The sequence below is a fragment of the Myodes glareolus genome, chromosome 10 (assembly GCF_982192425.1).
Source record: "Myodes glareolus chromosome 10, mMyoGla1.1, whole genome shotgun sequence".
NCBI lineage: Eukaryota > Metazoa > Chordata > Mammalia > Rodentia > Cricetidae > Myodes > Myodes glareolus.
The window spans coordinates 13,758,082-13,783,580 of NC_142035.1; the positions used below are offsets into that span (position 1 = coordinate 13,758,082).

General features: G+C 50.6%; 1 protein-coding gene and 1 long non-coding RNA gene across 5 annotated transcripts in view; one reads left to right on the forward strand and one right to left on the reverse strand.

The window, feature by feature from the left end:
* Positions 1-2,226: 2,226 nt before the first annotated feature.
* On the reverse strand, positions 2,227-5,546 carry LOC148120572 (uncharacterized). Its single transcript, XR_015739014.1, has 3 exons — positions 5,357-5,546; positions 4,753-4,939; positions 2,227-4,353 (listed from the first exon to the last, which is right to left on the reverse strand). It is a non-coding gene; the product is annotated as an uncharacterized LOC148120572 (long non-coding RNA).
* A 225-nt stretch (positions 5,547-5,771) lies between these two features.
* The window catches only part of Elmo2 (engulfment and cell motility 2), a 38,281-nt gene continuing 18,553 nt past the window's right edge, over positions 5,772-25,499 (forward strand). Inside the window, exons 1-9 of one of the 4 annotated variants that reach the window (XM_087911017.1) lie at positions 5,816-5,830; positions 7,410-7,568; positions 16,576-16,694; positions 16,922-16,962; positions 17,380-17,452; positions 18,068-18,118; positions 21,299-21,480; positions 22,855-22,954; positions 24,127-24,278. In XM_087911017.1, the coding sequence (XP_087767143.1) occupies positions 16,617-16,694; positions 16,922-16,962; positions 17,380-17,452; positions 18,068-18,118; positions 21,299-21,480; positions 22,855-22,954; positions 24,127-24,278 (677 nt within the window). In that variant the 5' untranslated portion in view covers positions 5,816-5,830; positions 7,410-7,568; positions 16,576-16,616. Of the gene's footprint in view, positions 5,831-7,409; positions 7,569-9,381; positions 9,406-16,575; positions 16,695-16,921; positions 16,963-17,379; positions 17,453-18,067; positions 18,119-21,298; positions 21,481-22,854; positions 22,955-24,126; positions 24,279-25,499 lie in introns of those variants that run through there. The other 3 variants (XM_087911016.1, XM_087911018.1, XM_087911015.1) reach the window with 3 other exon arrangements.

The following is a 25,499-nucleotide window of genomic DNA, read 5'->3' on the forward strand; positions in this document are numbered from 1 at the left end:
GTGCTGTAGGGCTAGGGTGGGGGAGAGGTTCTTCTTTCTTTATGGTTTCTTTCCTCTACCCCACGAAAACGAGAAGTCACAAGCTAAGGATGAGGAATCAAACTGAGATGAGAATATGCTGGTGCTGCCCTGAGCCACATGGTACAGTGGCTTTGCCCCAGAGTGGGGAGGGCCTTCCTGAGCCAGAAAAGTATTGTGGCTTGCTCTGGCTCCATTCAGTGCTTGGGCCCTGGTCTAAGAAGAGTTGAGATTTCTTCCAGAAGTCACTGGGCAGGGGAGAGAGCATCAGAGTTGAAGACAAGAGAGTAAAGGCAGGGTCTGCTGGGCAAGGGGGGAAGTGAAGCCATGGGGGTGGGGAATGATGAGCTGTACAGAAGCAGTAGGTCAGAGGGACTAAGGAACTGTGAGGGGCATGCCCCTGTGTTCCGGTTTCAGTCTCATTGCAGGGGAATTAAAAAACTATGGACAGTTCATTCAGTAAATACTGAACCATCTAAAACTTAGGGAATGGCTCAGAAGGGAAAGAGAGGATCCCAGAACCCATGTAAAAGCCCAATGTGGTAGTACACGTCTGTTGTGGAATATTGGTTTACACTGTGTGAAGATGTGTCCCTGTGGTTGGTTTAATAAAGAGCTGAATGGCCAATAGCTAGGCAGGAGAGACTAGGTGGTACTTCCAGGCAGAGAGAGGACTCTGGGAAGAAGAGAGGCAAGGAGCCAATGAGATGTGGAACAAGTAGACATACAGAATGGGAGAGGGGTCAAAGGCGTGCAGCTGGAGAGATGCCTCAGTGGTTGGGAGCACTGGCTGCTCTTCCAAAGTACTCAGGTTCAATTCCAGTACCCACGTGGCAGCTCACAACTGTCTGTAACTCCAAGATCACACAGACATACATGCAGGCAAAATACCAATGCACATAAAGTAAATGAAATTTAAAAAAAAAAAGAGACGTGATACAACGTAGATTAATAGAAACAGGTTAACTTGAGTTATAAGAGCTAGAAGGGCCAAGCCTAAGCTTAAGGCCAAGCTTTCATAATTAATAATAAATCTCTGTGTTATTATTTGGAATTGGCAGCCCACGGGAAAGTATGATTACATTTGGTGCCTATGTGGGGCGCCAAATGATGTTTTGCTGTCAGCTTAGCAGCTATACATGAATCTACTAATAGTTTAATGATTGTCTGCAGCCCCACAGCCCCACAGTCAGTGGCCTGACAGCCAGGCCTTCCTGTCCCATGGCCCCAGCTTTGCTGTGGCTCCTATATGTAGGCTTAAACTAAGTCTCTATCAGTCAGTCTATTTACCAACAAAAACAAAAAGTCAGATGTGGGGCTAAAAACCTGCTAGACCAGAAAAGCCAAGAAAAAACCAGGGCAGGGTGAATAAGACAGGTGGAGTCTTGTGTTTACTGGCCTGCCATTGTAGCCCTAAATAGTAAGACTTGTTTCAGTGAGAGATGCTGTCTCAAAGGATTAGGTGTGTATGTGTAGGGGGGGAATGGAAAGATGACTCAGCAGGTAAAGGCACTTGTGGATAAGCCTAACGACTTGACTTTGATCCCTGGAGGAAAGGTGGAAAGAGAACCAGCTCCTGAGAGTTGGCCTCTGACCTCCACATGCACACACACCACGGTACCCCCCTGACCCCCACTAATAGATAAACAAGGTGGAGAGCAATTCAGGGAGGTACCAGGTGTCAAGTTCTGCCCCCCACATTTACTCACACACACAGGCGCACGTATGCATAGGCCACTCGAACATGGGCATGTGCACATGTGCACACACACCAATTGAAAACTTATAATTAACTGGATGCCTATGATGTACCAGGCACCGTACCAAACACTCCAGATTTGCTGTCTCTCATTTAGATCTCATGATCATCCATTGAAGCTGGTACTGTTATTGTCCCATTGTTCTGAGTCTCAGAAAGATCTAAAACCTCTTCTGGGAGGAGGGGTGTATGATGCAGTGAGGGTTATGCTACCTCAGTGTGCTGGATTCATGTTATTGTGGCTCTCAGCTGAGTTACTCCACAGACTCAACCCCACCAACAGACAGGGGACCTGATCTTGACTGCCCAGTGGTTGAGCTGGGGGAGCATGATTTGGGGGAGGGCTGGGAAACCCTTCCTATTTTGCTGAGTGTAGCTACCCCATTCCAAGGCAACTTAGCTATAAGTCCAGGGCTTCGACTCCAATCAAAGAAAGTTTGCAAGGAGGGGAGAAAGGAACAGAACGAATTTATTTTGGCAACCTGAGCTCTCAAAGGGTCTCTGGTCACTGTAGCTTCCTGTCACTCACAAGTTAGTCACCAGCCTTTCAGGAAGCTCCTCTGCTGCTAAAGATAGCTCCTTGACCAATTGAGCCATACCCCCAGCTCTGTCGGTGGCCTTTTAGACAGTATTTATGTTACATTAATGGATTAATCGTGTGTCTGGGCACAAGTGTGGAGGTCAAGGGACGATTTCCAAGATTCAGTTCTCTTTCTGCCATGTGGGTCCCTGGAACTGAACTTAGGTCCTCAGGTTCAGAGGCATCTTTATCCTTTGAGCCATCTTGCTGCTCATCAGTGAGTTTCTAAAGAGCTGATCCCGGACTCAACCAACCTGGAGGGAAACCCTCTTAAATTTAATGCTCCTCAGAAACCATGGGCAAAGACCAAAAGGAAAAGAGTTGCAAGCCCCACAGTGATTGTTCCTGAGATCGGTGTGCACTGAGTATGGCCAGGGCCAGAGAGAGGAGGTGGAGACACAGAGGTTAAGGAGGCTTTCTCTCAAAGTTGTGTGCATACAGGGTCAGCTCTTCAGTCACTGGCAGAGCTGGGGGTGGGGCTCAGTTGTCTAGTGTGAAGGAGGCCCTAGGTCCTAGCTCCAGGCTGCATAAACCAGGTGTGGTGGTTTATGCTTGTAATCCCAGCACTCAGGAGGTGGAGGCAGGAGGATCACGAAGAGTTCAGGGTCATCCTCCACTACACAGCGACGCTGAGACCGATCCAGTTCCGAAAGTCACTGACAAAGATCAAATCAACTGTCTCTAGGTGAGTGTTTCTGGGCCAGTGGAGAGCTTTCTAGTCCAGGTGACTGTTTGGGGACCGTGGCATTCTCCACATGGTGGCTCTGTCATTGCCCCACACATCATGGTCATCACAGGGTCAAGGTTGGGTGTAGCCCACAAGGAGGAAGAATGGGGAGGGTGTGCCAGCTGACTTCACACCTCAGCCTGAGGTTTCATGCCTTCGTGTCCACTGCTGAGAAAGAGGTACCCAGCTGGCTTTCGGTCTTTGTCACACATGGGGTGAGGGTAGGGCAGCCATGTAACAGGGAAAGGGCCACTGATGGACAACTAGCAAATCCCACCAAGTCGCTGATCACGGGGAACCTAATTTCCAGCAGGTTCTATTCTAAATGATACTAAAGGTCGCCGGATAAGTCTCTAGGGGGCTCAGGGAAAGAAAGGTGCTCACGGGCTGGAGTAAGTGGGGAAGCAGAGGAGACAAGGGAATGTTGCCCAGACAGAGCATCCCGCGGTAGCAGGAAAGGGCCGGAGGATAGGACCTGGCATCCTGTTTTGGGCTAGCTCAGGGCAGGAGGCTCACTGAAGTCCATCATGAAGAGTGGCAGGCTTGCCGGTCAGTTGCCTGGGATCTCCTACTAATTGTACATGACCTGCGGTCTCTGCAGGCTTCAGACTAGACTACAAGGTGGGAAGCTGGCTGAGGAGGGGACTCTGTGCCGCTATGGGGAAGCAATCATCTGTGCTGAGGTAAGACTTTCTGGGGGTGTGGCTGTTGGGGTCTCCTCCCCACACTTCTGTAAATAATCCCTCATCCATTGTGCTGGTCGGTTTTTGTCAGCCTGACACAAGCTAGAGTCATCTGGGAAGAGGGAGCATCAGTTGAGAAAATGCTTCCTCCATTAGATCGGCCTAGAAGCAAGTCTGTGGAGTCTTTTCTTGATTAGTGATTGATGTGGGGCGGGCCCCAGCCCACTGTGGGCCGTGTTACCCTTGGTCAGGTTGATTGGGTTATGTAAGAAAGTGCACTGAGCAAACCAGTAAGAAGTGTTCCTCCATGGCCTCTGCTTCAGTTCTTGCTTCCAGGTTCCCAGCTTGAATTCCTGCCCTAGTTCTCAGCGATGGACCACGGAGGTATAAGCCCTTTCCTCCCCAGGTTGCTTTTGGCTGTGATGTTTTATCACAGCAATAGAAGGAAAACGATGACACCCATGTTCTGTAAGTGAGACCAATAAACTCATTGGTTCTCCAAGCTGGACTTGATGGAAGACACTTTGGTTGGTCATTGGCGCCTTAAGGGTGGCTTAGACATTTGTTCAAATGTTCCTGCAACACCCTGTTACAAAATAAGCAAGCAAACAAACATATTAATCACCCACAACCATGAAGATGCTCACAACACTATGAATGACAAAAAACAATAATAGCATGAACCTGACAGGGTCTTCTGAACCCCAACCGAGCAGCAGACAACCTTGGCCCAACACGGTGATATAGACTAGGCCAGGTACACTATCCCTAGCTGCCGCCGTTTATGTTCCAGAATAAAGCGATGCTGGAGTCGCAACCCACATTTTTCCATGCTGCATTCCGCGAAAACAGAGACAGAAACTGTGGCTGAAGCAAGCAGCATGTGGACCCATTGGAAGTGTTGCCAGCTGAAGGCCCCTGCAGGGGCTTTATCAGCAGGGAGACTGTGAGGATAATTCTGCTGCCCGGGTACCACCCTACTCACCAGCTGAGAAGAACCGTTTTCTATTCTCAAATGTTTGCGGGAGTCAGTGTAACAGTGGCTATAAAACTGCTTCAAAGACAGTGAAGTACCACAGGAAACGTGGCCATTATTTTATCTCTCTGCTCAGTGTCCGTTTCAATACAGAATGGATAACAAGATGTCTGTCTTCTGGGATTGTCATAAGGATCTGCTAAGAGAAACGATTTAAAAAAATATGTGGAATTAAACAGGGAGAGAGTGCCTTGCTGTCTATCACTGATTGTATAGTTGGTCCCGTAAGACACCCCCCACTCCCACCCCAGTCGTCTCTTCTGCAACTGGGGATCGCATACTGCCCTCCCTACCAGCCTACTGGGAGCAGTAAGGGAGATGGCAGGAGTGAGTCCTTGGCGCGGTGCCCGGTCTTGTTAGATCTGCAGGTGCGGTGACGAACGCCACCTCCCACGGATCCCTACCAACAGCACAGCTGAGCTGTACCCCTCTGCCTCTGCTCAGCGCCCACGGTCAGGCCTTGGTGCCGGTATAATTAGCTCCATCTCGGCTGCTCATAGCCTCTGACACGACTGTCACCTCCCACTCAGTTCCCCAAATCAGTTATTCCCACCGCTGAGTCGATCAGGTGAGCGTCAACAGAGGACAGCTTGCTCCTTACAACAACGTGTCGCAAGGACCCAGAGCTCTCCCCCGAACCTCCTTCACCCTTAGGCTGTGTACAGAAATAAAAGAAAAAAAAAAAAAGTTTGGGTGGGGAGCAGCCTCTAGTGTCTGCTGGGAAATCACGTTCCTTCAGACCCAATAGCCTGCAGGAGAAAGGCAATCTGTCTCTTTAAGAGGCCTCCGCGGAGGGGCGGGGCCGGCCGGCGACGCTCCAGCCCGCGCCCTCAGTTAGTCCCGCCTCCTCTTTAGTGACAGACAAACAGCCCAATGGAAGCAAGAATATTCAGCTTGACGGCAAAGAGGAGCAATAGGAGCCCGGGCAGGCCTGAGCGCGGGGCGGGGCCGAAGGAGGGCGGGGCGGACGAGGCCCGAGGAGCGGCGGCGGGACACGGGCGCGGAGCTGGGCCTCGGCGGGCGCCGGGTGAGTGTGGGGCGCGCGGGGCCGGGGGCGGAGGGACGGAGCACTGAGAATGGGAGACCCGGGACCGAGGATGGGGTTGAAGCCGAGGGCAGTGGCTGCCTGAGCTCCAAGCCTGGGCACGGCGCTGGCCCGGTCATCCCCCTGCCGTCGATACCGGCCCTCTCCTTTCCTTCTCCGCCGCCCTGCTTCGGTGCAGGCCGCTCTCATCCGTTTCTTCTCGCAGCGCTGCAATGTCGAGGGATGCTCCGGGACCAGTCTCCACCCTCCTCTCTTTCCCGGGCCCTGCAGATTTGGTCCTTCGCCGCCCTCGCTGAACTCAGGCTGCTCCTCGGCCTGGTTCTGTTCCTTCTGCATCCCTTTCTCTGGCCTCCCTCCGAGTCCTTCTCTCGGTATAGTCTAGTAAACTTTTCTCATCCTCCCAGTCTTCCTTCAGGAGGCTTCCGGGGTCCCGAGTTCTGATCCGGGTGCCACACTCTGAACGCTCTGATGTCCCTCACAGCACTTATACTTCTGTAGCTTTATAACTGTTTGAAGTGTTGATTGATGTCTCCTGTCCTAGCAGGTAGAAGGACCGGACCTGATGTTGCTCCATGCACCCACAACATCTCAGCAGGGCAGGCACTATAAATATTTACTAAATAAATGAACGAAGGGCTTGGATATGTCCAAAGGAATGCAAGGGCAGCCCCTGACATCCCATCTGTGGGGCATGAAAGCCACCTTTTGGTATGCTCCTGTGTGTCAGGCAGTAGGCTCACCCCGGACTCTCTCAAAGAAAAATAATGCAAGTCACATTTGTTAATTAAACTTTTCCAATAGTCACATCTCGAGAATGTAAAATAAGCAAGTGAAAATAACTTACTAATGTCTTGTTTCGTATGTCTCAGTATATAATTAATAGTTCACAAAATCAATGTAAAACCGTGTTAATGGAGTTGTTGACTTTGTGTGCGTGCACTAACTTCTTGAACTCTGGTGTGTACTTTGCACTTGGGACAGCCCTTCTTGCTCACAGAGGCACAGCAGCAGTCGTTTGTCAAGTGGCCCGAAACCACAAGACTATGGTGGCTGCGCTGGCTGGAAGTGCTCAGTGCTGTGTGTATGTGAGGGGGTTTAATGCATTATGGTCTTTGGAGGAGACTCGTTATTCACATTTACAAATTAAAAAGAGCCAAGTTCCTGAGAGATTTTACCTGTCCAGATTCATTCTACAGTTTGTGAGCGAAGGAGCCAGGGCTAGGGCCTCCATCTGTTGTTCTTTTTAACAGGCGGATGCTGTATGTGTGTGTCTCTGTGTATGTTTGTGTGTGTGGTGTTTTTCAAGATAGGGTTTTTCTGTGTAGTCCTGGCTGTCCTGGAATTTACTCTGTAGACCAGGCTGGCCCCTGGTTAAAGGCATTTATCACCATGCCCAGTTTGTTTGTTACTCTTGAATCTCATACTTTTTGTGTTTTAATGCTATGTCTAAGAGGTACCGAGAAAGTTTGGGGTGTGGTTTGTGGGGACTAGACTTTAAAAAAAGTAATTGCACCAATATTTAGTATATTCTAGCATTCTCTGTGTCTTCATGTCTTCCTAGGTGGCTTACAAGTGAGCATAGTTAAGGAAAACCTGTCCCGGGTTTGGAGGTGTGCACTATGGAGGCTGGGGCAGAAGGATCCCCTGAATACAGAAGTTCAAAATGAGTCTGGGCAGTGTAGTGAGACTCCAACTCAAAAGGAAAAGAAAAACCCACAAGGCAAGTCCTCTGACCAAGTCACCATTCCTTAGTCCATCTGTGTTAATGTAGCGTGGTCCCAGGGTCGGGGCAGAAAACTTTCCATGACCTGTAGGATCTCAGAGATGCTTGGGAAACAGGACTGGAACTGTCAGTCAGGGTGAGTTAGTTCACCAGGTGCTCACTGTTGCAGCGCTGTTCCGGGTCCCTTGAGGTGGCTGCACAGTGTAAGTGACAGCCTTCATCTTCAGGATGCTCAGGGTGGACGTAGACAGAATCGTGTCACATAAGATGACTGGCGTGTGTACAAGAGAGCACATGGTGTGGGAAGACCCGGGATCCCTTCTGTGTCAGAAATTGCCAAGTGGTGTCTTGGTCCAGCTACATGATGAATGTGTGGATATGTGTGTGTCCACCCCAAGAAACTGAATTTGAACTTCTAGGCAGGGTAGAGCTTCATAACTTGCTGGGTCCCTAGTGCTTGGTTTATTTACTTATGTGCTTGGCTGCCTAAGGCACTTGAATTCCTCATCCCACTGGGAGTGCTCATTGAATTGGAGTTCTAGGACCTAGTGGCTGAGTAACAGTTATGTTCCTGTCATTATACTGGCCTGCAGTGGGACCAGAACAAGTGTCTCCACTGAGCATAGTAGCAACACCACCACTTTTTTTGTGCGTTTTCCTCTCCCCATTGCCTGACACCCGTTCTCCCATTTTGCCCACAGTATACCACAGTGTAGCAGGTAGGGCTCCTTTGTGCTGGGATACGTGGTTCCCACAGTGTAGCAGGTAGGGCTCCTTTGTGCTGGGATACGTGATTCCCACAGTGTAGCAGGTAGGGCTCCTTCGTGCTAGGATATGTGGTTCCCACAGTGTAGCAGGTAGGACTCCTTTGTGCTAGGATATGTGGTTCCCACAGTGTAGCAGGTAGGTAGGGCTCCTTTGTGCTGGGATACGTGGTTCCCACAGTGTAGCAGAGAGGGCTCCTTCATGCTGGGATTTGTGGTTCCCACAGTGTAGCAGGGAGGGCTCCTTAATGCTGGGATACGTGATTCCCACAGTGTAGCAGGTAGGGCTCCTTTGTGCTGGGATACGTGGTTCCCACAGTGTAGCAGGTAGGGCTCCTTTGTGCTGGGATACGTGGTTCCAGGAGTTTGTCAGTTCACACAGTTGGAACTCTTCCTACTTTGTGTAAAGTATTATGTGAAGCACTTTGCACACATTATCCCATTTCATGTTCACATGAAGTGGTTGGTTCTAATCCCTGGTTTAGCTATAATAGGGAGGTTGTCAAAGCTGGGATCCAGGTGCAGGTCTGGCTGCTCCAGACCTTGATCACTCAGTGCCGTTGCTTCATGGGAGGGTCAGGGCTGGAAAACAGTTCATTCCCTGCCTCCACATCCAGTCCAGAGACTCTGTGCTTGCAGCAAAGCTATGTGGCAGGCGAGGAGTGACCCAGAAGTGGGGGCTGGGCTTTTTGTTGTTGTTGTCCCTAACTGGTGTCCTGGCCTGGCCTGGCTTTGCTAGTTCCCCTGGACCTCAGTTCTCTTCTTTATGAAATGAGAGAAAAGGGTTGGCCTCATTCTCAGAGAACAATGCTGTGTTGTTTGTTATGGTCTCTTTTGAACGAGTTGGGCCCATAGCCTCGGGTTTTAGGAACAACTCAGGCTACTCTTAGCCTGCCGAGCCCCACCCTAGCCAAGCTCTTTCTCTGTGTGTAACCATTTGGTGAGAAAGTTTTTTAATATATATATATTTTAATTTTATGGGTATGGGTGTTTTGCCTGCAGGTATTTCTATCACCATATATGTGCCTGTGGAGGCCAGAAGAGGTTGTCAGGCTGTGGTGAGCTGCCATGTGAGTGTTGGTTTGAACCCAGATCCCCTGCAGGAGCAGCCAGTGCTCTAACCACTGAGCCATCTCTCCTGGCCTGAGAAACATTTTCTTAAAATTCATCTATATTTTCTCTGTTTGTTTCTATTCCCCCTGAAATCTGACCCTTTGTGAATTACTTGTCGGAATAATTATAGTCAGGGATGTACAAGTTTTGGGAAATGGATAATGCCATCACTAATGGTTCATTACTTTTAAAGACAGTTAGGCCTGAGGGCATTTGGGTCGAATTCTATGGGCTCAGCTCTGTGCTAGGCATTGTACTGCAAACTGGGGACAGCTGGTAGACGGGGAGGAGGTGTGCCATTTAGTCACCCTGTCCTCAGGCTGCTTCCCTTCCTGGAGCAGGGTCTCCATCTCAGCCTCCAGTAAAGTCATCTGGAGGAGACTTCAGTGACCCAGCCAGCTACTGGGGGTACACAGCCAGTAGGAGAGCCATTGATCTAGAGCAGTGGTTCTCAACCTTCTTAATGCTGTGACCCTTTAATACAGTTCCTCATGTTGTGATGACCCACAACCATATAATTATTCTCATTTTATATATTCATAACTGTAATTTTTCTTCTGTAATGAGTCGTAATGTAAATATCTGAGATGCTGGATGGTCTTAGGTTTCTGTGAGAGGGTTGTTTAACCTGCAAAGGGATCGTGACCCACAGGTTGAGATCCGCTGGTCTAGGGCCTTTTTCACGACTTCATGATGCTGTGAACCACTTTGAATTGCATCTGAAGGCAGAACCCAATCCAGAGGGTGTGAGCTGGAGGAGACTGACTCCTAAGGAGTATGCCATGTGCCTGGTTTCTGGGTAAGAGGCTTTCAGAGGCAGGATTGTAAAATCTACAGTCGTGAAGGTGTGTAGCAAGGACTGGCACCATCACCAGTACCTGAGGATCAAGGATTAGGAAGCCACAAGGGAGGACTTGTAGAAGGTGGCCATTTGGACAGGGTGCTGGAACTGACGAACAGCAAAGGGGCAGAGTCGTCATGGTTTCAAGGGGGTGGGTGAGAGGTGCATGATTTGTACAGGGAGAAGTGTGGACACCACCGTGGAACTGGCCCACCGTCCTCCAAGAACAGAAGTTCCATAAGGTGGCTGCTGCGTGAGTGAGCTCAGGGAAAGGTGCCACACAGCCTCTTAACACATATGTTGCTTTTTCGCATGGTGGCCCTTAGCCACAGTTGGGCGAGGCCTGTGTTCAAATGTCAGTGCAAAGGAGAACCCTCAGTTTCTGTGGGTTTGGTAGTCCTGATCTTCTCTGTTCTGCACCGAAGGGCCACACTCTAGTGTGGCTGAGCTGAGGGAAACTGAGTCATTCTTCAGATGAAAAGATCACAGGGGAGAAGCCTCCACTGAGATTTTGAGCTTGATTAAAAAGAGGGTGTGACCTGTAGTGACCTCCTTGGTGAGGCAGCATTGTCACAGGAAGCATAAACCAAACTCACCCAGGCCTCCCCCACTCCTGGCAAGCAGCGTAGAACAGAAAGCACACAGGGATCCCTACCAGCTGGGGGCAGGGGCGGGGCTGGTAACCTTCTGGCATCCTCTCACCCCTACACCTCCTGTTCTGCTGGTGGATTCGGCCTGATGCTTCCCTGCAGGGGTGGTGGACGAAACCTTCCTTCATGATTCACCTCTTCCAGAAGCCGCTCGGAGATTGACCTGTTGGGGTGCCTGTGCTGCCATGTTCAGCTGCGCCGACTGTGTCATTGGAGGGCAGCATTGGGGCTGCCCTTCCAGGACTCTTGGATCTGTGTGAACCCCTCTTCTGTTTGTTTGATCATCTTTGTATTTGTGGTGCCCTCAAGGCAGCTGCAGGCGACTGGGGTCTTGCTCAGGCCCAGCGACTTGCCTAGCAACCCTGAGGTCATGAATAAAGAAAGCTGGGGAGGAAGAAGGGTGAAGAATCACTGGGCCAGAAGGGGCTGCGGGCTGAGAGTGGGACTCCAGAGCTCTCCAGGGGCTGCGGACTGGGAGTGGGACTCCAGAGCTCTCCAGGGGCCGTGGGCTGGGAGTGGGACTCCAGAGCTCTCCAGGGGCCGTGGGCTGGGAGTGGGACTCCAGAGCTCTCCAGGGGCCGTGGGCTGGGAGTGAGACGCCAGAGCTCTCCAGGGGCCGTGGGCTGGGAGTGGGACTCCAGAGCTCTCATGCTGGACGGTTGCTGTTGAATTGCTTGCACTGCTGTGAGTGGTGGAGCGGGTGGCTATTTATAGCCCTGAGAATTTTGCAATGTTATTGAATTGCTTCGACCTAATTTCCCACTTCCTTTCTGAAATGGAAATGAAGAGAGTAAGCAGACACGTGCTAGAGGGTTTCCCTACAAGGAGCTCCTTCATCCCTGAGTGTGCGTTGTCTGGGAAGTCCTGCTCCGGTCTCCCTCCTTGTGGTCCTGGGGGAAGGAGAAGAGATGTTTTCCCCTAGCTAGATTCCCCAGTAAGGCTTGTTCTAAGTTCATTCTGAAAACAGGATTGTGTGGGGATATTGTGTTGCAAGGCTTCTGGACTTGATGGAAACAGTTCCTGCCTGTTGGGAGCCAGCTCTAGTTAGTAGGAGTGGAAGAAGCCAGAGCCACAGGGTTTTGGTGTACAGAGGTCCTTTTCGGTAGGAGGAGCTAGTGAAGAAATCTGTGGAGACACAATGTGGGAACAGTGCACACACAATGAAGAATACTACAAAGGGGGGGTGATGTCTCAGCTGGGCTTTGAAGCTTGGATAGGAGCTCTCTGACAGCCAGTAGAAGGGACTTTGCAAAGGTGCAGGAAAAACGAGGGAACTTGGCCACGAGCAGCCAGGAAGGGTCTGCCTATACTGGCCCGGCACCGTGGGAGTGTGGGCAGCCTTCTGTAGACCATGGAGGACCATTTCCTGTAGGACAGGGCTCTGGGCACATCTGGCTTTGCCTTTCAGTGCATGGACTTGAAGTCTCCACTGAGCAGCTGGGATGGTCACACGCAAGGCTGCCTTCTTTGGTACGGCTTTCTAACACTTAACACCTGGTGACCAGGTGACTCCAGGTGACTTCGGATGCCCTGACTTCCCTTATGTAGAAAGCATATCCCTACAGATTGGCTGTGGGGTCCAGGTGGCACAGGCCTGTCACCCTAGCTGCTTAGGAGACTGAGACAGGAGGATCACAAGTTAGGCCTGGGCAACTTTATGAGACCCCTCCTCACTGCCTTAAAATAAAAATAAAATATAGTAAGATTAAAACAGGGCCGGGAATGCAGAGTGCTCTTTAGCAAGCTCAGAGCCCTGACTTAGATCCTTACTACCTCTGTAAAGGAGAGGGAGGAGGGAGGAGATTCTAATGGTGTCTTCGCCTTGTGTAATTGTTAGCTAATGTTACCTCATCAAAGGAAGAGCAGTGTGGAGGGAAGACAGTGAACTTGGACATCACTGAGACCCAGTTCTGATGTAATTCCCTTCTCTCTTGCCCCTCCCCCCTGCATCCCTCCTTCCCTTCCATTCCCTCTCTCCTTACAGTTGGATGAATAGGATGGAGGATGATTTTCTCTGAACTTTGACCACTTTTCCTATTTTAAAAAAAAAGATGTCTCCAGGGTTCCTGAGGCATCAGCTATAAAATGAGAGAAGCAATGAGTTAGAGGCTGTCTATACACAAGTGTCATGTCTGAGGACCCCAGAGTCACCCTGTGAGTGGGTTGCTGAAAGCAAACCAGCCTCCCTAAGTGGGTTTAGCTCATGATTTTAGCCAGTGTTAGCTAAGTGCTCACTGGGTACATCAATCATCTCGCATCATGACACCACTGTCTATTTTGGCCTCTGTCGTAGATCCTCCCAGCTTGGGCCAGTCTTAGTCTTGGACTTTTCCCTTGCAGCAGTCAGAAATGCAGGCTAACACAGTGTAAAGGGCTGTCATTGGCAGGATACAGGGGCATTTTATTTAAGAAGTGTTGCTGTGGCATTTGGAAAGTGGTCAAGCTTTGCCCATCCCTTGATTTTTTCTCATTGCTGGTTTTTGGCCTCATGTCAGCTGTGCAGGATAGCTTCCTCTGTGAGGCTCATGGCTTTTCCTATGACTTTGGTTTGTGAGTAGCTTTGGCTCGCCCTGACACACTGGGGCTGTGACTTTACTGCTTTTATGTCTGTTGTCACCAGCCTCTTCAGTCAGTGTCCTTCAAGTTCAGAGATGAGATTGGACTTGTCCACTAAAGCCAAGTGTTCTCTTTCCTTCAGCTGGGACAGCTGGGACATCACTCAGCGCTAGTAGTCTGCTTGTCTGTGGGGAAGACAGTCGCTGACTGCGGGCCTCTTACCATCCCTTGGATGACCTGGGTGGCTGGAGATTTTCCTGCTCTATATGACATGGGTAGAGTTTTGAAATGAATCATTAAGGACCAGCTTTGATAAATGATGTGATGACTAAATTACTTGGAACCAAAACAAAGTAGTGACGACATACTCAGCTTGCGACCTTCAAAGGGAGTGCTCAGGAAGGAGTCCAGAGAGTATGGCATGTTTCCTGACAGCAGAATAAGAGTTAACTTCCTTGAGGACCTAGGTCATCCTCATTTGGACATTTTTATGTTCTACTTTGGAATCGTGAACTTGCACCTCAAAGGGCATCCAGAGCACTTTAGAACTAACACACTCGTGTTTCAAGAACAGAAGACAGAGACGTGGGTAAAGATGTGACAGTCGTGGGCTCTGAATCCACCTGCTCTCTTCAGCAGGGACAGCGTCCCAGCCTAGTGCTCTTTTTCAGAGTGCCTGCTACTCACTGTGTGCACGTGTGTATGCATGCATGTGTGCTTTTACCCACTGAGCCATTGACCCAGGCCCCACTTATTTTGAAAAGAAAAATCTCTTGTTGACAAATGGTCTGGAAAGCTGTACTGCACACTTCCATTTATAGGAAGCACAAAAGCAGGCCCAGCCCCCTGGTGGCAGTGAAGTCGGTAGGCCCTAGGAGGGCTGGTGCATTGTCTAGAGTGGTACTGGGTGGAGGTTTAAAGGAGCCTCGTGTGCTCCTATTTTTATAATCTGTATACATATGCATGTATATGTAGGTATGCTTTGGGTCCATGCACTTGGTTGTAAATTACATGTCAGTTCTTAGAAGTGATCTCACCACTGGAGTCTTGCCTCCAGTGCCAGTGACGCCTCACCACATAGGGATGTTCTGCTGTCAGGGTCACAGCTCCACCCTGGCAGAGCACACTCTGCCCTGCTGTCCTGGAGCCTCTCTTCCAGAAGTTAGCCTCATGGGGCCAGTTTCCTTTTAGAGGTTTGATGTGGGCCTAGGCACATAAAAACTACACATTAAGGTTCTGCCAGGAGCTGCAGAAACAGCCGCCCACTGCTGTCTTCTTAGGGAATTCAGATCTGCTCAGGGAAGAGGGAAGAGTTGGCCAACTCTAAGCTCTAGCTGTCTACCCCACTTACTAGCTAGGTCAACTAGGGCTTGACCAAGCCTCACTCTTGTCCTCTTCAAGTCTGGTGCTGCCCTGCCTCTTCCTGAGGGCTGCTGGGAAGCAGCAGTGGATATACTTTCACACCCTGATGTTTTTGACAACTGGCTCTTGACACAGCCCACCCCTCAGGAAATGGTCTATGCTTCCTCCTCTCTGCCTAGGGGTGCAGAGGACACACTTCACGAACCCTTTTCACAAGAGGTTTGTGCCCACCAGGCTGTGAGAACTGGCATCTGTTGGGGCTGGAAAATTGATATCACACACGATTAACAACTTAGCAACAGCGGTGTTGCACACGCCAACAGAGGCAGGCGGTCCCCATTAGCCAGGCATGAACTGCAGGCGAGGGGCTGAACCTTGAGGAGGCAAAAGGTCTTTTTCATTAAAAGAGCGCCCGCTCCTGAACCTGTAGGCAAGAAGTGTAAATATACATTGAAATAATCCATCAGCAGAGTGACTGCCTTCGTCAGGCCTTGGAGAGAGCCTCAGTGCTGCCCAGAATACCACTAAGCCACCAGAGTTGCCTAGGATACCAGTCACATGAGCCCATCTCCCAGACTTGCCCCAGATGATTTATTTCCATTTATTTTCAAGGGCAGTGTGTGTGTGGGGGGGGGGGGGCTCAGATGCACTTCCATAGCCCTGCTCTCTAGAGAGGTCTTTGTGTGTAATGGGGAGGGGGCGCTCAGATGCACTTCCATAGCCCTGCTCTCTAGAGGGGTCTGTGTGTGATGGGGGGGGTCTCAGATGCACTTCCACAGCCTCATCCTCTAGTGGGGTCTTTGTGTATGATGGGGGGCTCAGATGCACTTCCACAACCCCGCCCTCTAGAGGGATCTTTGTGTGTGATGGGGGGGTTCAGCTGCACTCCCACAGCCCCGCCCTCTAGAGGGGATCTTTATGTGATGGGGAGTGGGGCACAGATGCACTTCCACAGCCCTGCCCTGTAGAGGGGTCTTTGTGTGTGATGGTGGGGGGAGGCTCAGATGTACTTCTACAGCCCTACCCTCTAGAGGGGTCTGTGTGTGATGGGCGGGTTCAGCTGCACTCCCACAGCCCCGCCCTCTAGAGGGTCTTAGTATGAGAGCATCCTTACCGCCTGCACTCAAGCTCCTGGCAGCCCTTGCCCTTGGCACTAGGGACCAAAATAGCATTTCCTGTCTCAGTTCTCGTCTCCATTTTCTGAATTCCACATTATCCCACAGGGAGGAGTCTCCACACTGTGTGTCCTTTGAAGGGGCAGGAGTGGCCACAACAGTGGGGAGGAGAGAGCAGACTGGGCCCTGCCGACACTGGGATCTGCTGAGCAGAAGTGGCCTGGCCCCTTCAGCTAACCACTCAACCAAGAAAAGACTGTCTCTTCCCTTCTGCTTCAGAGCACGGGTTTCTCTCCTCCCGAGTCCCCAGGATGGGGTTTGCACCCAGTGAGCTCTGCTCCCACCCAGTCCTCTTGGCCCCTCACACTGACTGTCACACTGGCCAATCTTGCTGCCGCCTGGGCTGCAGATGACAGAGAGCTTTGTCCCATTTCTGCCGCTGATTGGATCTAAGGAGACAGCAGCCCGCGGAGAAGCTGCGGCATGAACTTAGACACTGCGCACCGCACAGTTTTGTGTGTCGCTTTAGCCCTCCCGAGCGGACAGCTGGAATGAAGAGGAAGGCACACTTTGACCTTCCCTTCTGTTTGGTTCTCTCTGCAGGCGGCTGTGTCTGTGTCTTGAAGCAGGGCCCGCTGAGAACAATGCCTCCACCGTCAGACATTGTTAAGGTGGCCATTGAATGGCCAGGTGCTAATGCCCAGCTCCTTGAAATCGACCAGGTATGTCAGAGCTCTAAGGAGGGGTCAGGTGCACAGAGGAGGAAGTGTTTAGGCCCACAGGCCACTGGCATCATAAGCAAGGGCAGTGACAGGAAGCCTATGCGCTGGGCCAGACCTCCGCAGGGAAGATGGTCACTGTGGCTTGGGAAAGCTTCTTCTCATCAGAGACTGAGTGGTTCTGCTGGCAGCAAACCGCGTGCTGAAAGATCTCCTCCCATCTCTTTCAGAAACGGCCCCTGGCATCCATCATCAAGGAAGTGTGTGATGGGTAAGTTGACTTCCTTTCCACAGTGACAGCTAAGAGTGGGGGAGGCTGCCCTGCCCTGGAGGAACTTGTACAGAGAGCGTCTATTGGGTCATTGTCTTACCAAGGAAGGACAGCTAATGAGGATGTTCCTGAGGCGTCCTGAGATTCTCATTTATTCTTGGACCTAGGAGTGGCCTTTGGGTGGTCTGGGCAGTATGTGAGACCCACGCCCCTCTGTCTGGACCTCGTCCTGAGGTACTGACCCTCACTGTGGTGGAGAGCCTTCCTTTCTCAGGAGCTCTGTTCAAAGCTTTGTTTGGATTCCACTGTGCTCCAGACAGGCTGACAGTCCTTAAGTCACTGTTGAAAAGCATTTGTTATTGCTCTAGACAAGCCCAGAGGAGAGGCCAAGAGGGTGTATTGTTTTCTCTCACACAGGTGGTCGCTGCCAAACCCGGAGTACTACACACTCCGCTATGCAGATGGGCCCCAGCTCTATGTCACCGAGCAGGTAAGAACAAAGTAATCAAGGTCAGGGCAAACTTAGCTTGCAAGTGACCTGCCAAAGGGATGGCACTATCCAGCTTCCTCGCTGTCTAGGCGGCCCATTTCCTGGTTGAAGAGCTGCCCTTTGGAGCATGGAGTACACCAGTCTGCTCCCCAGTGGCTGAGTGCCTTTGCTTCTTGAGACCCGGAACTCCTGAGGAGAATCTTAGGATCTCTTTGCAAGGAGCAAGCAAGAGGAGGCCTGCTGCAGAGCCTCAGTGAACTATAGTTGTCCCTCAGTCTCCATGGGGAGTGGTCCCTAGAAGGCCAGGACAGCAAACTCTTGGTGTTCAGATGTCACAGTAGCTGCCTCTCATCTGACACATGCACATGAAAACCCAGTCGAGAATGTGCTTCATGCAGCGGGCAGGCCATGGAAGTACCTGCTGCCTAGTAATGCTACAGGTATACCGTTCAAAGCAAACCTCCCCATGCAGAGATCTGTGGTTCACTGCTGGCTGGATCATCTGCAGATGAGGAGAGCCAACTGCACTTTTAAAATGACCGCAAGTCCCTATTGGTTGACCTCCATGCACTCTTAATCTTGTCTTTTTGTTTTCTTTGATTCTTTGCTTCCCAGACTCGAAGTGACATTAAGAATGGGACAATCTTACAGCTGGCTGTCTCTCCGGTAGGTATTCCAGTCAGCTAACACACCAAGTGCTGTGGCGTTTGAAATCCCTCGCCCTCGCAGCCTGGCTGGCAGCTTATGAGCACGGGCAGCAGGCAGCCTCTTGGCATTGGAAAGAGTCACTCAGGCTCTCAGGACTGAGAGGGCAGCCTGCCTCAGCATAGGGGTCTCCAGAAAGCTTTTCTGGAGCCTCAGCCTCGAAGGTAAAGCTGGAACTAACGGAAGGAAGGAAAGACCACGGCTTCAGGGTGTGCTGGGGCGGCACTGGTGGTCTGGGGACTCTGGAGACCAGTTCCACAGTTCCTTGCATGGCTTCTGTGAACTCAGACCTTACTCAGAAAGAAAGGGAATCAACAAAGAAAGTGGCCTGTGCTTCCCTTTGGGTTAGTTTCACAGGCAGGCAAGGGAGGCTGGTGGGAGAGTGGCCTCTGAGAACTTGGTCAGGAATGCTCACATCCCAGTGAAGGCGGTGGGATGACAGGACTTAGGAGATACCTTAGTGAATGTGGCGGAGTGCTGGGTGAGGACAGGGGAGCCCAAGGGGATACTCTCATTCTGTATAAGCAACCCTAAACGTGATTAAAGGGAGCTACCAGAAAGGGAGTAAAAAGCAGGAGCCTGGAGTAGTAACAGGCCTATGACCCCAGCATTGAGAGGTAGAGGCAGGAAGATCATGAGTTGAAAGTCATCTTCAGTTATAGACTGGTCAAGGCCAACCTCAGCTGTAGATCGTACAGATAGTACCCTGTCTCAAAACGAAAAGAAGGGGTGTAGGTGGGGTGGGGGTAGTGGCGAGGAAGGATGTGAAGTGACTCAAACAGGGAGCAGGATAGGGAAGATGTGGCCTGCAACTTGTGATGAGCACAGATGGCAGGGCGAGCGCAGGGCAGCCGGAGGCACAGACGGCACAGCTCAGGTTCCAGCAGGAAAGTGGACAGCCAGGTGTTCGGAGTGATAGTTGGGGGCACAGTAGAGGACCTATGTCTGCTGCTGTACCAGGGAGCTCAGTCTCAAAGGGTGTAGAGGAGGACAGGCACTCGGGAGATAAGGAGTCCAGAAGTGTTGCTATGAGAAATAGGTAAAACGCATTAACGTGTTTCAAAACTTGTGAGATTTGGCAAAGAAGTGAAAGGTCTTTGTGCCCAGTCCTGCAGCCCGCTCTCCAACCGGAGGCCCCTTTCTTTCTCTTGCAGTTTTTCGTGTGTCCCATGGATGAGTTCAGATGGGAGAGGGTGAAGGTGCAGGAAAGGGGGTAAAGTTGCAGTGTGCATCAGGACAGGGAGGCAGGACTGTGACAGAGGTGATCACCAACACTCAGCCTTTGTCACCGTTGTAGGAAATTTCAGGCCATGTTTTCTTGTTGAGGGAAGAACCAGCTTGTCCTAGGAGGGGGCAGGTACAAAGAGCGCCAGCCAGCATGTACCTTGTTTCTCTAAGCCCTCCTGATTGCGTCAGCTAATCCTACCAAAGAACCAAGAGGGAGACATTCTGCCCATTTTACAGACAAGGAGACTAAGGACTTAGGTTGAGTAGCTTGCCACTTGTGCAACTGAAAAAGTAGCCAAGCCTAGTTCAAACTTGGACCTGTGAGGCTTGGCCAGTTTCCTCAGCATCCTGTTCACCTCCCTCCACTTGTAAAGGGGCTTCTCCACAAGACACGCCATCCCCTTGCAAACACACACTAGGCTCTGCTAATTTCATGTGACAGTTGTCAGACGTGCAGTGCATCTTGTAGACCTTTGTATGAAGTGGAGGAGACAGCAGCCAGGAAGGCCGTCTCTGGAGGGAGGTTGACATTTGGATGGAAGTTTCTAAGTGTGAGGCAGACCGATGCCCTATAGACTGTCTCATGGGTGACCTTTTTCTCTGTCCACCCATTTGCTGCTGTGGGATTAGAAGGATTTGTGAGCCTTGTACAGGCACAGCCCCCCCCCACCCCACCTTTTATTTTTGGCGACAGGGTTTCTCTGTAGCTTTGGAACATGTCCTGGAACTCACTCTGTAGACTAGGCTGACCTCCAGCTCACAGAGATCCGCCTGCTTCTGCCTCCTGAGTGCTGGTGCTGGGATCAAAGGTGTGTGCCACTATTGCCTGGCTCAGGCCCCTTTTTGTAACAGAGAGGCAAGGGAGGGGTAGCTGGCTTCACTCCCCAGCCTCTGAAGAACTGGGCTCCTGACACTGAGCAGACAGGCAGACCTGGGGCAGTCTGCTCTTCCTGCTCCTTTCCAGAGAAAATGTTACGTTTAAAGCGGGCGCGATGAAACAGTGAGCTGGAGTCTGACTGTGTGGTAGCAAGTTCAGCATGAGGGTGATGAGTGGGCATGGCAGAAGGCCAGCATCCTGCTTGGGGAGGACCCATGGCGGGAGGCATTTGTCCTCACCAGCCATCATGTCTGGGAAGCGGTTCACGGTCATGGCTTCTGGGTCCTCTGTCCTTCACATTTCACCAGCATGATTCTCTTGGGAAAGGGTGATCTAGAACTTTGAATTTTAAAGTTTTCATCGTCAGGCCTATTACACTTTAGAATTAGAAGGATCCATCATGGTCATCAGATTAAATTCTAGGGCAGGGCCCTTGGCCTCTGACAGATGATGTCCAGTCCTCCCCCACCCCCATTGCTTCCAGGGGTGGTGCTTGGCTTTGTAGCAGAACCCCGTACTGTCAGGTAGTGCTCATCGGTAAAACGCTCCCTGTTAAGCCAGACCTGCTCCTGCAGACGGCACAGTTAGGAGATGTCCCAGTTTTCTTTATCTTCTTGGTAGGAATTGAAAGAAAAATCTGTAGACCAGGGGCTAGCAAGATGGCTCAGTGGGTTAAGGCACTTGCCGCCAAGCCTGATGGCCTGAGTTCTATCCCTTGGACCTCATGGTGGAAGAAAAGAGCCTATAATTTATGCTCTAATTGCCACACTCAGGGTAGGGCATGCACATGCATGCACACAAAAGAGATGTGATTTTAAAATAAATCCATAGGCTATAGGGGTATAGGAAAGGAAAAGATACAGATATCTACAGATCAGTCCCAGAATACTGGAAATTCTCTTATTGGTCCCATAAACGTTTATTTAGCAGTTCCTAAGCCACGTGAAAATCTAACTCTGCCCGGGGCTCGGCTCTGAGCCCACAGTAGTAACCTGCTGCAGGAGCAGATGGCATCTCTTTTGTCCCTGGCCTCACAGTCCCGGGCTGCACGCCAGCTGATGGAAAGGACCCAGTCATCCAGTATGGAGACCCGGCTGGATGCCATGAAGGAGCTGGCAAAGCTCTCAGCCGACGTGACTTTTGCCACTGAGTTCATCAACATGGATGGCATCGTCATGCTGACGAGACTTGTGGAGAGCGGAACCAAGCTCCTGTCCCAGTGAGTATGGCCAAAGTCTTCCGAGCAGTTTGAGAGTTCCGTGACCTGTTCTCACTTCTGTGGTGTCAGCAAGGAGTCCAAGTCCACATACAGAGAGGTCTCGTCCGTGTTGGGGTCCTGCATCCAGGGGACTCTCGTGGGTTGAGTGACCCAGTGCTGTACTAGGTGAGTAGTAAAAGTAGGGGCCGTGGGCGTCAGGAAGGAAGCCAGTACACAGCAGACCTGTACCTTATGGAAAGTGCTTGGCCTGATGAGGTTCAGGGGAGAGAGGGCAGCTGTCTGTCATCTTCTTAGTGACCTGTCTACCCTCCCTGATCCCATCCCCTCTCTCCTGATGTGCGTGCCTCCCTTTGGATACCATCTCCCTGCTCCACACTGTCAAGGAGGAGCTCAGGCGCCACGCCTGGACACCTCTACTGCCCTCCAGGCTTAGGTGGCTGGGCCCTATTTATGATCAGCAGTGAGTGACAGGTGCCCACGTCTCCAACTAAGCCTGTGGAGCCTAAGCTAACAGGCATGGAGTCAGAAATCTCACAGGCAGCGGATCAGCTCCCAAAACTGTCAGCCAAGCCAAGCAGCTAATCCTAGGCATTTGTTTTAAAGTCTTGGATCCTCCAGCTGAACCAAGCAGAAGCCTCTGCCTGCCATTGGGAGAGCGTTGGGCTGCAACAGACCAACCTTAGTCTCCTCTCTGAAATGGGAATGACACTCAGCCCCGAATTCTGCTAGCAGTGTTATTACCGCTGGCAAATGGGGATCTGGCTCGTTAACTGTAGAGCACTGTGCCACTGCATGAATGATTAAATCTGTAAGGAGAGACAAAAGGCAGACGATTAATCCTTATACCACATTATTGTAAGGGCACAGTAGACCTCATCAGCTTGCTCTTCCCACAGCCCTGTGAGACGAATGCTCTGAGACTAACTTGATCTTACAGAAGAGGAAGCTAGAGCTGGGAAGACAAAACAAGCATGGCAACTGCTCAGACAGAAACTGAAGGCATAGCCACACCCAGACTGTCCCTTTCGCCCTGGTGCCTCTCGGCCTAAGGGGCAATATGGGATATAAGCTCTCATAGGTCCCCCAGCAAACTACATTTTGACAGTCTTTGTTTGGGGAGATAGCTAACAGACTAACCCAGAGATGAAGCAAGATGGTGAAGACAAGCCTGGGTGCCTGCAGCCCACCAACTTTGCAGTGTAGGTACCTGGGCCACATCTGCCCTGCAGCTGGCTGGGCGCTGCAGGCACTGACTGCTGCTTCTGCAGATTTCCCGTGGGTGTTTACTGAGAGCTGTCCCTTTTGTAGCTGCCTTCACACTTGCACTCCCTGGATCTGAATCTCTGTGTTTTGTGTGTGTCGCACGTGTCTCAGCTACAGTGAGATGCTGGCATTCACCCTGACTGCCTTCTTAGAGCTCATGGACCATGGCATTGTCTCCTGGGACATGGTTTCAATCACCTTTATTAAGCAGGTGAGGTCTCCAGCATTCTGTTTGTCTCCCTCCTCTCCCTGTACATTCTTTGGGCATAAGGGGAGAGTCGGCAGTGCAGACTGTATGTAGTCTCTGGCAGGAGTTATGTTTGTATTCCCTGGGGCTGGATTCTCATCCTCAAGCAATGATCTTCCCAGGACTCCTGAATGTTGTATACTCTAACAGGTGCTTCTCAATTTACTGTAGGTTCTTTCTTGATAAACCCATCATATGTTGGAAATGTCACCAGATTAAAAATTAATTTACTTCCCTTGGCCCGCTGAACATCCTCCTTAGCAGCTTGTAGTGGCTCCTTTGTTTGTCTCTTGACCGCATCTCTGGGAGATGTGGCTCAGTTTTCACAGCCTGGTCTCAAGAGAGGCCATTGTCACTTGCCCATGAAAAGATCTCAAGTCACAGTTTGCTCTCTCTTGGGGCCTGCACCAAGGACAGGGCTCAGAGCAGAACTGGTTGTCAGGGAGGCTGGCACAAAACAGCCAGTCATCAGCTCTGAGCTACCTGCTTCCTCAGCTCTTCTGAGAGAAAGCTGCATCTCATTTGCAAATGTGCTTCCTTTGTGCAAATCTGACAAGTAGCCTGCTTGGTTACAAGATGAACCAGAGCAGCAGAAGAGCCCTTCCAAATCTGCCATCCTGTCTGCTACCAGAAGGGGCAGTCTCAGCCCAGAAAACTGGATGAAAACCAGGCTGTCGTTGCCTAGCAGTTCACATCCTTGGTTTGAACCATTGAGAACTTCCCAATGTTAGAAACATTTAGGCAGAAGTGAAGTGACAGTGTGTGGAGGGAACTGAGAAGAGGGGTTTGGCTAAAGGATTCTCCAGGTCTGATGGTCTAACTCTGTAGGGAGTGGAAGAGCAGGTAAAGATAAGATACAAGAGTCAGTACAGTAGGTCTACCTCAAGTTGAACTCTTGTTTTGAAAAGGATTAAGGTGTTAAGCATTTTGAAGAAACACAGTTGAGTGGATACTGTCACATAGATGGAGGCGTCCATGCTGAGGGAATCCTGGTTCACCGGCCAGAGCAGTCATAAACCAGATGTTGTGATCCACCTGGCCACCATTGCCCACATAGAGGCAGTGTGCTGAGAAGGGAGCATCAAGGGCTTCCTTGGCTCCAGTTTCCCATCCAGTGTGCCTCTCCCTGGATCTAGATTGCAGGGTATGTGAGCCAGCCGATGGTCGATGTGTCTATCCTTCAGCGGTCCCTGGCCATCCTAGAGAGCATGGTATTAAACAGCCAGAGCCTGTACCAGAAGATAGCAGAGGAAATCACCGTGGGACAGCTCATCTCTCACCTGCAAGTGTGAGTAAGGGCCCTACCGTCCCCTGGCCAGTCCATCCTCTGTCTTAGAATTCTGCCTGGCCCTACACATTCCTTCAGCACCTCCTCCTCCTCTGTGGGAATTCTTTTCATAGTTGAGACCCCAGCTGCCAGGCAGTGTTAGACACTCCCTCTTCTATGAGCCTGGTAGTCTTGTTCATACCCATGACAATGATATTTATGTAAAATACTGTATTTCATCACCAGTTGCCCATCTGAAGTTCTGAGCTCCCTGGAAACAAGTACTCGACCATTTTTGAAGCCCCTTCCTGATTTAAGTGGAAGCTTAGTTTGTTGAGTGGGTGGTCATTTGCTATGGTGGCAACAGTGTGGTGACAACATCCAGAAATATGAGCTACATGTGAGTTTGGGATGCCAGCTCAGACCCAGGCTCTGTGGCATGCCAGGATTTGGCCTTGTCGTTTGGCCTCGGTTTTCTCATCTCTGGATGTATAAGTCATCTCTACCTTTCATACCTATGTGGATCAAAGAAAATTTAAAAACTAGCATGATGGCCAGCCTAGATGGTTTTAGTTTGCTTTTTTTTTTTTCTTTTATCAAACTTACTTTATCAGAACATACATTTAGCCTGTATTAAAGTCAGGAGACACACAGGCACCACTTGGAGCTAGTGTTCATGATTATAAGGGCCGAACTTGCCTAAAGAAGGGTGGTAACACTGCTTATTGACACCGATTCTCCTTCCTGCTTGTTGGACTTGATTGGAATGGGCCATGTCCCCTGTGGGGTCCTGAGGATGCATATATCTAGGATAGTCTCCCAGATGCAAGACAGGTAGATGCAGTTTCACCCAGGACCGCCAGCCCAGGAGGGGCCCCTCCTACAATGGGCTGGGCCCTCCCATCAATCACTAATTAAGAAAATGCTCTACAGGCTTGCCTACAGCCCAATCTTACAGAGGCATTTTTTCGCTTGAGGTTCCTTCTCTCAGATGACTCTAGCCTTTGCCAAGTTGACATAAAACTGACCTGCACAACTGACCTTTTGTCTAGGAATCCACAACTTTTCCTTTCCCAAAGATCACACATTAATAAAGACATCAAAATAGAAAACATTTTACAAGCTTAAAAAGTCCCACAGCCTTACAAAATTCAAGCACTTTAGAAGTAGTCTCTTTAAAAATATAGCCTCTTTTAAAGTCCAAAGTCTCTATAAAACTCTTAAATCTTTTTTTTTTAAAAA